The sequence below is a fragment of the Erinaceus europaeus genome, chromosome 10 (assembly GCF_950295315.1).
Source record: "Erinaceus europaeus chromosome 10, mEriEur2.1, whole genome shotgun sequence".
NCBI classification, from domain to species: domain Eukaryota; kingdom Metazoa; phylum Chordata; class Mammalia; order Eulipotyphla; family Erinaceidae; genus Erinaceus; species Erinaceus europaeus.
In genome coordinates, this window is record NC_080171.1 from 2,764,104 (window position 1) to 2,776,438 (window position 12,335).

Genomic DNA, 12,335 nt, shown 5'->3' on the forward strand with positions numbered 1-12,335 from the left:
TGTGTGTTCAACCAGGTGCGCCACCACCCGGCCTCCCAGAGCACAAGCTTTGATGTCAGACAGTCTGGGTTGGAATCTCGGTCACCGTTTGCCAGCTGTCCCCTTCAGTTCACTGGTCGACCTCTCTGGGCCTCCTTCTCCTCGTGTGTCAAAGGGGGTGATGGTGTGTCACTGTGGGTGCCGGCGCAGGGCAGAGGAGACGCGGGGTAGAGGCCTCCTGACGCCACAGCTTTTGCTGTACGGCTGCAGGTGGCGAGACAGGCGGAAACTCTGGAGGCCCTGACTGCAGACTGATGGTGCAGAGGCTGCATCTCCTGTGACAGACTCGGTCGGCCTCGTCCAAGCTAGAGTCACTTCCTCTTTGTTTTAGTTCTTGTCTACATTGTCTTAAAGGGTGTGGGGTGTTGTTGTTGTTTGTTTGTTTGTTTATTTTTCTTACCTCCACGGTTATCGCTGGGGCTCAGTGCCTGCACTAGGAATCCACTGCTCCTGGAGGCCATTTTTTTTCCCCATTTTGTTGCCCTTGTTGTTACCCTCGTTGTAGTACCTTGTCGTTGTCATTATTATTGTTGGATTGCACAGAGAGAAATTGAGAGAGGAGGGGAGATGGAGAAGGGGAGAGAAAGACACCTGCAGACCTGCTTCACTGCTTGTGAATCGACCTGCCTGCAGGTGGGGAGCCGCTTAACCCACTGCGCTATGGCCTGACCCCCGGGGCGGGGGGTTGTGTATGTGTTGTGTGTGCTTGTGTGTGTGTCTGCGTGTGTCTGTGTGTGTACCAGAGCACTCTCATCTCTGGCTGGTGATGGTGCAGGGACTGAACATGAGAAACCTCAGAGCGTCAGGCATCAAAGTCTGCTGTTTAGCCACTGCGCTGTCTCCCCAGCGCCAAGTGCGCCACTGTTACTCCCTTTTTACAGAACAAATACACTTGGACTTACTTCTCAGTTTGCAAAGCCAGTCTTATCTCCATTGGAAAGTTCTGTTGACGGCGCTGGGTCTCATGCACAAGGACCTGGGTTCAAGTTCCCAGTCCCACCCGCAGGGGGAAAACAGCACAGCAGTGAAGTGGGTCTTCAGATCTCTCTCTCACAGGCGCTCTCTCTCTCTCTCTCTCTCTCTTTAAAGTTTAAAAAACATTTTCTTTATTTGTTTATTGAATAGAGACAGCCAGAAATCAGGAGGGAAGAGGAGATGGAGAGGAAGAGAGACAGAGAGACACCTGCAACCCTGCCTCACCACTCGTGAAGCTTCCCCCTGCAGGTGGGGCCCGGGCCTCCAGCCCCAGTCCTTGCTCAATGTAACGTGTGCTCAACCAGGTGCGCTACCACCTGCCCCCCTTCTCCTCCCCTCTTGATATCTAGCTGTCTATCAAATAAATAAAAAGAATAATAAATAAAAAGAAAGCTGCACTATGTTCCCACTGCTGTATGTTTCATCTTTGGAGGACCCAGAACTCTGGCCACTGCCAAGGCAGGGTTGGTTGGAAATATCTCCTCTTGATATCTAGAAAATAGGAAAGTGATAAAGAATAGGTCATGAGAAGGTAGAATTTCCTGCTCTGGCAGACATGATGGAAAGGCGAGAAAAGAGAAAGGAGTGGGGGGAGGGGGGAGGTGGCAGTTAGGAATCACCCAGTTCAACGCGCACAGCACTCAGCACAAGGACTTGTACAAGCATCTCCGTTCGAGCCCCCTGGTCCACACCTGCCAAGGGAAGCTTCCCAAGCTGTGAAGCAGGTCTCCCCATCTCTACTCCACAATTTCTCTGCCCTATCCAACAAAATGGAAATAATAGCCACCAGAAACAGGGTATTCATAGAGCCAACACTGAGCCCCAGCAACTAGAGGTAAAAAAAAAAAAAAAAAAATTTTAATGGAGAGAGACAGAGAGACACAGACACCTGTAACACAGCTTAGCCACTCGTGAGTTTCCCCCCTGCAAGTGGGGACCGGGGGCTTGAACCAGAGTCCTTGCAGCTCTACTGGGTGCACCACTGCCCGACCCCAGTAAATAGCTATTTTACACCCTTGATCCGGAAGCAGGGCCACATCCACATATAGACAGCCATGGCAAGCTATGGACATAGTGCCCTCCAAGCCAGAGTCCTTGAAAGCTGAGCAAAAGTGTATTTGGAACAGAAGCCAGGCTCTGTCCAGTGTGGTGGGGGTGCTGGCTGCCTCTGGCTGGCCTGGGTCAGTGGGTGGCCCTCCTCCCCACCCTTCTTTGTGGACTCGGTGGAGGGAGGAGGGCAGGGCATCATTCACAGTCACACCCCACCTCCCTCCCAGCTCTGGTACACAGATGTGAAAGGCCCGCTTTCAACTTCCTTTGTAAACTCTATGGTGCGAGATACGGGGTGACTGTTATTCCTGATCTAAACTGGAAGGTGGGTGACTCCACTGTGGGTTTGGCTAACCCCACACCATTCCTCCTCATCCAGCCAGGATGACACAGGGCAGGGGCCGAGTAAAGGCACAAATGCAAGAACTGATGGCCTAGGTTACTGTTATGTGCTGATCCCTAAGGACAGGATGACTCAAGAGGAACTTGTTGTTAAGATCAGGGAAACTTTGCTGTTGACTGAGTACTCCCTTGTGGTGGACCTTCACCTTCCTGCAATCCTCTGCCTGCAGGAGACATGAAAACATGTTTGTGGGGGCCATGCAGTAGCGCACCAGGTTAAGCACACATGGCAGGAAGCACAGGGACCGGCCTAAGGGTTCTGCTTTGAGCCCCCGGCTCCCCACCTGCAGGGGGTGGGGGGCTTTCCTTCACAGGCAGTGAAGCAGGTCTGCAGGTGTCTATCTTTCTCTCTCTCTCTCTGTCTTCCCCTCCTCTCTTGATTTCTGTCTGTCCTATCCAACAACAACAGCAGCAATGGCAACAATGATAACAAAAATAAGGACAACAAAATGGGAAAAATGGCTTCCAAAAGCGGTGGATTTGCAGTGCAGGCACCTAGCTCCAGCAATAACCCTGGAGGCAAGAAAAAAAAAAAAAAAAGATGTTTGCAAGCGAAAATGTTGAGTTTTGACAATGCTGATTGTTTTCTTGAACAGGCTGGAAAGGAGGAACCACCGTTTGTGAATATCAGTAAGAAAACCAGTCTGCAGGATGCTAATGTAAGGTCTGTTGCTTCTTGTTTGAATGGGGAGACAGTACTGTCTGTATCATCATCGTAATCAGGAAACATTACTCGGGAGGGCGTTTGCTAGTCAAATCAGATGGAAAAGAAAACTGAGAGCCTGGGAGATAGCTCAGCCAGGAGCGTGCACACTTTACCATGTGCAAGGACCCCTTTACCATGTGCAAGGACCTTTACCAGGTTCAAGCCCCCACTCCCCACCTGCAGGAGGGACCCTTCTCCAGCAGTGAAGCAGGTTTGCATGTGTCTGTCTGTCTCTCTCTCTCTACCTCCCCTCCCCTCTTAATTTCTCTGTCCTGTCAAATAAAATGAAAGAAAAAAATGGCTGCCAAGAGCAGTGGATTCGTAGTGCTGGCAGTGAGGCCCAGCAATAACCCTGGTGGCAATGGAAGGAAGGAAGGAAGGAAGGAAGGAAGGAAGGAAGGAAGGAAGGAAGGAAGGAAGGAAGGGAGGAAGGGAGGGAGGGAGGGAGGGAGGGAGGGAAGGTGTTTCTTATGCCGAGTTTCTGGACAGTGCGAGAACCACATGTGTTCTTTCAAGCTCCCAGAGTGAATTTTCCTGATACAGAGTGAAAGCTGTTTCCTTCTCAGTCCAGGTCTGTGGTACCTGCAGCTCATGGTGACTCTTGCCATCTGTATGTCCTGCAGCTTAGAGCAGAGTTCCCTAAAGTGGGTCCAGGGGTCACTGTGTTGTCTCTTGTTTAAAAAAGCAGACTCTTGAGTCCTGTCCCAGATGTGTCAGGTATTTAGAGGAAGGGAGACAGTGGGCACAGCAGCCAGAATCCAGCAAGTTCCTCAAGTCATCCAGGAGCCATTGTCTTGAGGAATTCGTGAACTTCATACAATAGTAATGATACTGTTTCCCCATTTCACTTTTAACTCCTGTATTCTTCATACAAATTTGCCTTACTCCAGACAGATACCCACCGGCCACCTGGACTTTCCTGAACGCTGCTTCCTCTCTCCCTCCCCACCCAATATGCCTTCCCCAGTCTTGGGTCATGGCGTTGACAGCTACCTGTTATCTAGGCCTGACTGGATTCTGGCTTTCTCCCACTTCACGCCCTCCTCCAGCTGCTTGCCAAGTCCTGCAGATTTGACTATATATTATCTTCCACATCCATCCTCTCTTCTTTGCTCTAAGGAGCTTTCTGAAATGCAAGTCTGACTATAACCTCTCCTTTGCCTCAGACCCGTGGTATCTGCCCTCACCTGCAGGGCTGCTCCCGCTGGCTGACGGAGGCCTCTGTCCCTGCCTCGCCCTCCCCTCACAATCCTGGACTCTCCCACTCAGTCCTCAGCCTTCAGCATTTTCTGGTGCCTCGCATTCTGTCAAGTCTCTCCCGTCTCCACTTTGGAAGTTTCCTCTCCATCCGGTTAAGTGTAAACTCCTCCCGAAGCTCTCCTGATACCAACCATTCCAGCCCGACAGAGCTATGTGCCCCTCTAGAAAAGAGGGGTTCTTGCGGGCACTGTGCTCCCTTGCCTCCAGAGCCCGGCTTGAGAAAACGACAGACCTTGAATTCACTGACTTGTTTCCTTATCTGGTCCTTCCTTTGCTTACTCAGCAAGCACTTATCAGGCACTGGCCACATGCCTCTGACCAAGTCAGGCACTACAGAAAGGAGACCATGGAAATGGGAGGAGGAGAGATTAGATAGATACATAGATAGATAGATAGATAGATAGATAGATAGATAGATATGTTTGTGTGTATCTTTTGAACTTAGAAGCTAATTGACTTACCAGAGGGGTCTTGCTGAACACCTCAATTCGTTTTGATGCCCTTGGGTTCCACAAGGTAACTTATGATTTTTAAAAATGAAATTAGTAAGGACACTTCATTAAAGATCACTGGCGTTTTTTTTTTTTTTTCTTTAAAATCCCTGTTTGACTAGGACTCACTGGTTTCCTAGCATATTTTCTTGAGGTAATGTAACAGTGACACTTAATATTTTTGTTATTACTGGGGCTCCACTGCTCCTGATTGACTTAGAGAGACTGGGGAGAGGGGCTGAATGGGGCAGAAAGGGATAGAGACCACAGAACCGAAGCTGCCTCCAGGGTAGTGGGTGCTGGGCTCAAACCTGAGTCACACATGACAAAGGGTCATGCAGGTGAGCTATTTTAATGGCCCCAAACCCGATTTTTTAACATGCTCATAAGTGTCTGTAACTAACATGTTTTAGAGCAAGGGTTTTTAATGATGCATCTTACACATTCAATATTGATGGCACTTACTTCTTTTGAAAAATAATTTCTAGGGGCCCAGGTGCACTGGGTTAAATGCAAATGCTGTGAAGCACAAGGATCAGCACAGGGATCTTGGTTCAAGCTCCCAGTCTCTCACCTGCAGGGGAGTCGCTTCACAAGCAGTGAAGCAGGTCTGCAGGTCTGCAGGTCTGCCGGTCTTTCTCTCCCCCTCTCTGTCTTTCCCTCCTCTCTCGATTTCTCTCTGTCCTATCAACAATGACAGCAAAAATAATAATAACAACAATGACATGATAAACAATAAGGGCAACAAAGGGGAAAAAATAGCCTCCAGGAGCAGTGGATTCATAGTGCAGGTAACGAGCCCCAGCAGTAACCCTATAGGCAAGAAAAAAATAAAAAAGAAGAAGAAGAAGAATTTCTAGAGACCAGGTGGTGGCGCACCTGGTTAAGCACACACATTACAGTGTGTAAGGACCCAGGTTCAAGCCCCTGGTTCCCACCTGCAGGGGGAAAGCTTCAGGAGTGGTGAAACAGGGCCGCAGGTGTCTCTCTGTCCCTCTCCCTCTCTATCTCCCCCTCCTCTCTCAGTTTCTCTATGTCTCTATCCAATAATAAATAGGTTAATTGATTTAAAAAAAAAGAAAAAAGAATCCCTATGGTATATGTGACATAGCTCCAGGATACTTGGAAATAAAAGTGGGCTGCCCCCAGGTTTCTCCTCCCTCCTTTGACTAGCAAAACCCAGTTTTGAACCAGCTGCTGGCAGTGGGTGGGGCAGTGTATCATGAGCAAGGGGTTGTGTATTCTGCCCTGACTATACTCAGGACAGCACTTTGCTATAATGCCCCCATGATTTGTTTTTTAATTTTTTGATATATCTTAATATCTTAATGACATTTAACAAATGCTTGGAGAGGACAGTGTGTATGTTGACTTCCATGTTCTTAAGGCCATAAACCTTTCTTGCTGTGTGTGTGTGTTGTTCTGTTTGTCGGTTTGTCTCTAGAAGCCCTATTCCTATCCGTGTGGAAACTGCCCCACCCGCGGTGGACAAGCCAGAGATCAAGCCTCCCAGAGTGAGGAAGTTGACACGACAATACAGTTTGTGAGTTGTGTGCTGCCACTCTTCTGATTACGACAAGGTTGATGCTATTTTGTTTCCAGTGCGTTCCAGCTCTCCACGCCGCCCCCTGAGTGCCCTCCCCCCAATCTAGGCTTGGTTTTTCCCCAGACTCGAGTGAGGAGACTAGAAGTTTCTCCCTGACAACACTGTATCCCGGGTGCAGACACTCGCTGTTGACTGTGAGGAATTCTGTGACTCTGGCACAGGTCCACATACACAAAGCCAGCGTGTGTGGGGCTCGGAGTCGGGCCAGGCTGGCCCTCGCTGGCGCTCCTGTGTTAGTCAGTCTTCCACGGGCTGCACCGGTTGCTGTCCGGGGCTGAGCTCCCGGCTCAAGAGCAGACGCCTGGAACAGGCTGGAACAGGCTTCGCTTCTTCCGGGGCTGTGGGTTTCAGTCCTCGGTGACTTCGGCTGGGGGCTGCCTGGGCATCTCTGGCTTTCTGTGTGTGAGAAAGCATATGAGAAGAGTTAGAGAAAGAGCTAGCAAAGGAAAAATCACAACTTAAAAATATTTTTTTTACCAAATATTTATTTTTTTCACCACTCCCATCACCCAGGGTCTGTGTCCCCCCCACCCCCACCCCCATGGACCACCACTCTAGTTCTCCCACAGTCTTGGATAGAGGCTGGCTTTCTTTTCATATATATTCTTATATCCCATTGTCCATTTCCTGCGCATGAAGGGAAATATCCTGTAGTCACCCTTCACCTCCTGACTGGCCTCCCTGAGCATCTTGTCCAACTCCATCCACTTTATCCCAGAGGACACAGTATCATCTCTTTTTTTTTTTTTTTTTTTTTTTTTTTTTGCTGCCTAATTCTCCGTTGAGTATATGTCCCATAGCTTTTTGATCCAGTCATCTGCTGAAGGGCATTTGAAGGGCATTTGGGCTGTTTCCAGGTTTTCGCTATTGTGAATAAATCCACTGTGAACACAGAGGTGCACGTATCCCTTCAAATCAGTGTGATTATCTCTTTGGGGTAAATGCCTCATAGTGGAATTGCTGGGTCATAAGGCATTTCCATTTGTATTTAGGGATTCTCCAGACTGTTCTCCTGAGTGGCTGCACCAATTTGCATTCCCACCAGCAGTGTAGTGGAGTAAAACTTTGTAACCTCATCATAGAATCCCTTGACTGTACCATTCTGCCTGTCAGGAGCAAGTCACCAGGGGCAAGCAGTCCCCAAGGAGAGTGAGATACACGGAGACTTAAGTACTAGCTCAGAGGCCACGGGGAGCCGTGTCAGAAGCTGCCTCCATGGTGCGGCAGTGAAAGGCTGCATAGTCTGTCAACAGAGCCAGAGCCAGTCACTGAGCTGAGACCTGTGGAAGGTGTCACATCCCAAACTGCCCCAGAACCACCAGGGCTTGGCCAGTTCTGCTCAAGTGAACGAGTTTCCTGGCTCCTGTGTGCCTGTCCTAGGCACCATGGAGAAAGAACCAAGTGACTTAGACTGCTCCCATTCAGGCAACCAGAGTTTCTTAAAGGGAGAAGGAAGTTGCAAGGAATTGTAATCCAAAGAACACAGGTCATGCGGGAGTAAGGGTGGCGGTGGTGTTTATAATGACAGTCATGGTAATCACAGCGGCTGTGCCCAGGTCTGGACCTACAGTGTGAGTTCTGGAGTTAGAAGATTCTGACTGGTTTCTAGCTGCAAGTTCTGAAGGCTGTTGCTCTTTCTCCATCTGTAAAATGAGAGAGATGATACTTGCCCCAGAGGAATTTTGTGAGGGTTTCACATAATACAGATAAAACCCCAAGCAGGAGGGCCAGCTATAAAATGATCTTTGTTGTTTTTCCTCCAGGGTTATCACTGGGTCTCAGTGCCAGCACTGCAAATCCACTGCTCCTGGTGGCCAATTTTTCCATTTTTATAGGCGAGGACAGAGAGAAATTGAGAGGAGGGGGAGGTAGAGAGAGAGGGAGAAAGATATGACACCTGCGGATCCACTTCACTGCTTGTGAAGCTTCCCCCCTGCAAATGGGGAGCGGAGGTTTAAACCCGAATCCTCGTGCACTTAACCTACGTGTGCCACCACCCAGCCTCCTAAGATACTTTTTTAAAATTAGCGATTTGATAATAAATAACAAGATTGTAAAATAACAGGGGTACAATTCCACACTGTTCCCTCCACCAGAGTTCCATGCCCCATTCCCTCCACTGGAAGCTTCCCTATTCTTTATCCCTCTGGGAGTGTGGACCAAAATTCTTTATGGAGAGCAGAAGGTGGGAGTTCTGGCTTCTGGAATTGCCTCTCCGCTGGACATGGGTGTTGGCAGGTGGATCCACACTCCCAGCCTGTGTCTGTCTTTCCCTAGTGGGGCAGGGCTCTGGGGAGGGGAGGCTCCAGGACACATGGGTGAGGTTGTCTGCCCAGAGAAGTGAACATGGAAACATGGTCCTGTCTGCATCTTGGTGGCTGAAAGTCAGTAAGATATAAAGGGAGGCAAAATGTTTAATAAACAGGAGCCCAAAGATAGGAATAAAGCAGATAGAACTAGGTGTCTTTCTATATAAGGAAGCTAGGAAGTCTATTTTAGGCATGTTCCAAGGGGCCCATGACTTTAGTAACTTTTGCCTGAGCCTGACAGCTAACATGCAGGTGGACTAAAGATATCATCTGGGAAGATGATGTCGGAGTTGAGAACAGGGCTAGAAAGCTGAATCAGGGTAGAGAGTAGCTCCCAAACTTGAAGAAAGTATATAAATAATCTTGACTGTTAACCCTATCAACCTGACTAAGGGCCCACATATATTTATATTCAGCACAGGAGTCTGTGTAACTTCTGAGTCCCTGTCAGTCTGACCTCGCAGTCCATGGTCACAGCTGGAAACATTCTCGGCTGCACTCATTTCAGGACCCGTCTTCCTTGAGGGGCAGAGCAGGCTGACCAGCCTCCCTTCAGAGAGGGGGGTGTCCCCACCATGGCTGCTCTACAGTGAGGGCAAGGTCCTGGAGAGGCCACAGGAGGGCTTGTGATGGTGCTCCTGGTGTTTTTCTTTAGTCTAAGGTTTTAATGTTTCACAGTTGTAGACTGGTTGAATTCAGACCCTGGGCTTACATTGTTAAAGCACTTCTAATATAAAGACTTTTGTTTCCCTTACTTTCCTGTCAGGATCCTTCTGAGCGATGACTGAGTTCGGGGGTAGCTCTAGGACAAAGGACAGGACGGGAAGAATCACTTCAGCTGTAATTCTCCAGTAATCATTTTAGGATTCCCATTTGTAGCTCATGAAAAGAAGGAGGGGGGTTGTTTTCTTTTGTTTTGTAAGGACAGACACATCTCACCTCATTAGCCTTAATACAAACTTCCGGGCAGCTTTCCTAGAAAAGACCAAATGAGTAAGATTCAAGTAATTAACAGGCCTAATTATCTCTGCGAGACACATTAAGCCGTGAGAAATCTGTTCCCCTGAGGATATATATATATATATATAACACCTCAGCCACTGTCTTTCCTGGAAATATGATGGAGAGGAGAAGCCCGTCTGCTGTGTGCAGAGTGAGTGAAAGTGCCGTCCTCGTGCTGATACTAGCTGGTATGTGTAGCACGTGACAAATTGCAGGTGGTCAAGCAGTGGACACACCTGGCAGAGTGCCCGAATTACCAAGAGCAAGAACTTGGGCTCAAACCCCCAGTCCCCACTTGCAGCGGGGAAGTTTTACCTCTCTCTGTAAATGCCTACTTCTGTACCTCTTTTTTTTTTTTGCCTCCAGGCTTATTGCTGGGGTTCAGTGCCTGCACCATGAATCCACTGCTCCTGGAGGCCATTTTCCCCCTTTTTGTTGCCCTTGTTGTTGTAGCCTTGTTGTGGTCATTATTGTTGTTGTTGGATAGGACAGAGAGAAATGGAGAGAGGAGGGGAAGACACAGAGGGGGAGAGAAAGACAGACACCTGCAGACCTGCTTCACCACCTGTGAAGTGACTCCCCTGCAGATGGGGAGGTGGAGACTTGAATCCGGTTCCTTATGCCGGTCCTTGCGCTTTGTGCCACATGTACCCCTCTGCGCTACCGCCCGACCCCCACTTCTTTCCTTCTTTATCTCCCCATTCCCTGTCAATTTCTGTTTCTATCATTTAAAAAAAAAATGGTATGGAGGGAAAAATGACCACCAGGAATAGTGGATTCACACGTGACACTGAGCCCCAGTGATAACCCTGGTGGCAATGAGAGAAGAAAAAGAGAGTGACAAGCGGCTTGCTTTTTAATGGAAATACAACTTTCCTGTCTATTTAAATAGAGCATAAAAGGCTAAAAAGCTTCAAGCAAGGCAGAAAAGTCCGGAGAAAAAAGTAGCCACGTCCTTAGGATCACACCCTTCATTAGTCAGTTTTCACAGTTGATGACACTTAGTAGACATTTTCTGAGCATACATATTGTTCAATAGTAGGAAACTAGTTCAAAGAATTATACTGTGTATAAATATTTACTTATTTAAGTGCTACCTCATGAATTTGTTTCAGAAGCTGGAGTGAAATTGTAACACTTGCTGAATTTTACATTTGTTTCTTTGCCATAAGATCTAAGTGAAACAACAACAATGAAAAAAGAAGGGCAACAAAAGGAAAAATAAATAAATAAATGTTTTTTAAAAAGATCTAAGTGAAGGCAAAAGGTTGTAAGAGGGAGTTGGGCGGTAGCACAGCAGGTTAAGCACACTCGGCGCGAAGCACAAGGACCTGGGTAAGGATCTCAGTTCGAGCCCCCGGCTCCCCACCTGCAGGGGAGTCACTTCACAGGCAGTGAAGCAGGTCTGCAGGTGTCTGTCTGTCTCTCCCCCTCTCTGTCTTCCCCTCCTCTCTCCATTTCTCTCTGTCCTATCCAACAGCATCAACATCAGTATCAACAACAATAATAACTACAATAATAAAACAACAAGGGCAACAAAAGAGAATAAATAAATAAATATTTTTAAAAAGGTTCTAAGAACCATAAGGAATTTGAAATACTTTCCAGCTTTAGACAGTATCAGGTGGCTTTATATTGTGAAATGTGAATCTGGATGGATTTTTATGCAAAACTAGGTATTAACTATCCTTGTACATTTAGAATTTCTAATCAGGTAAAAAGAAATTATAAACCTACCTTTCCACTTAATTAGCTGTTGGACTGAGTAAGTAATTTCATAATTCTCCCCTGATTATGCACCTTTGAAATGTTAAAGGAAATGTTATGGGGTTTTTGTGAAAATAAAATACGTAACTAATTTGACTTACCCCTCAGCATGGATCTGAATTGATGGCGGCCAGGCATATCTTCCCAACTGCTTATTCAAAGCCCACTTGTCCTTCTTATTAGTAGTGAATCCTAAATCCTCTTTCTGGAGACTTTTCCTCTTTCATTTTTTAATTTTCTTTATTTATTATTGGATAGAAACAGAGAAATTAAGAGCGGAGGAAGAGATAGAGAGGGTGAGAGACAGAGAGACACCTGCAGCCCTGCTTCACCACCTGTGAAGCTTTCCCCCTGCAGGTGGGGACTGGGGACTTAAACCCTGCATGTGTTCAGCCAGGTACACCACCACCCAGCCCCTTGTCTTTATTTCTTAAAATCTATCCATGTTAAACCCAGGGGGTTCAGGGTGCTGCACTGGTTCTCTGCCAAGATGACCAGGTTGGAAGGGTCTCAGGCGCAAGGACTGTCGTAAGGATCCCGGTTTGAGCCCCCGGCTCCCCACCTGCACAGGAGTTGCTTCACAGGCGGTGAAGCAGGTCTTCTGGTGTCTGTCTTTCTTTCCCCGTCTCTGTCTTCCCTCCTCTCTCCATTTCTCTCTGTCCTATTCAACAATGAGTGACATCAACAACAACAATAATAACCACAACAAGGCTACAACAAGGGCAACA

General features: G+C 47.8%; 2 protein-coding genes across 12 annotated transcripts in view; one reads left to right on the plus strand and one right to left on the minus strand.

Moving 5' to 3' along the window:
• Positions 1-12,335, plus strand: part of EPB41L4B (erythrocyte membrane protein band 4.1 like 4B) — a 200,836-nt gene that overhangs the window by 155,192 nt on the left and 33,309 nt on the right. For 10 of the 11 annotated variants that reach the window (XM_060199039.1, XM_060199043.1, XM_060199041.1 and 7 more), the window contains 2 exons: positions 3,063-3,130; positions 6,368-6,466. In XM_060199039.1, coding sequence (XP_060055022.1) covers positions 3,063-3,130; positions 6,368-6,466 — 167 coding nt within the window. The remainder of the gene's footprint in view (positions 1-3,062; positions 3,131-6,367; positions 6,467-12,335) is intronic. The other variant, XM_060199049.1, reaches the window with a different exon arrangement.
• ABITRAM (actin binding transcription modulator) overlaps positions 1-12,335 on the minus strand; it is a 378,866-nt gene that overhangs the window by 110,579 nt on the left and 255,952 nt on the right. The gene's annotated exons all lie outside the window — the stretch shown is intronic.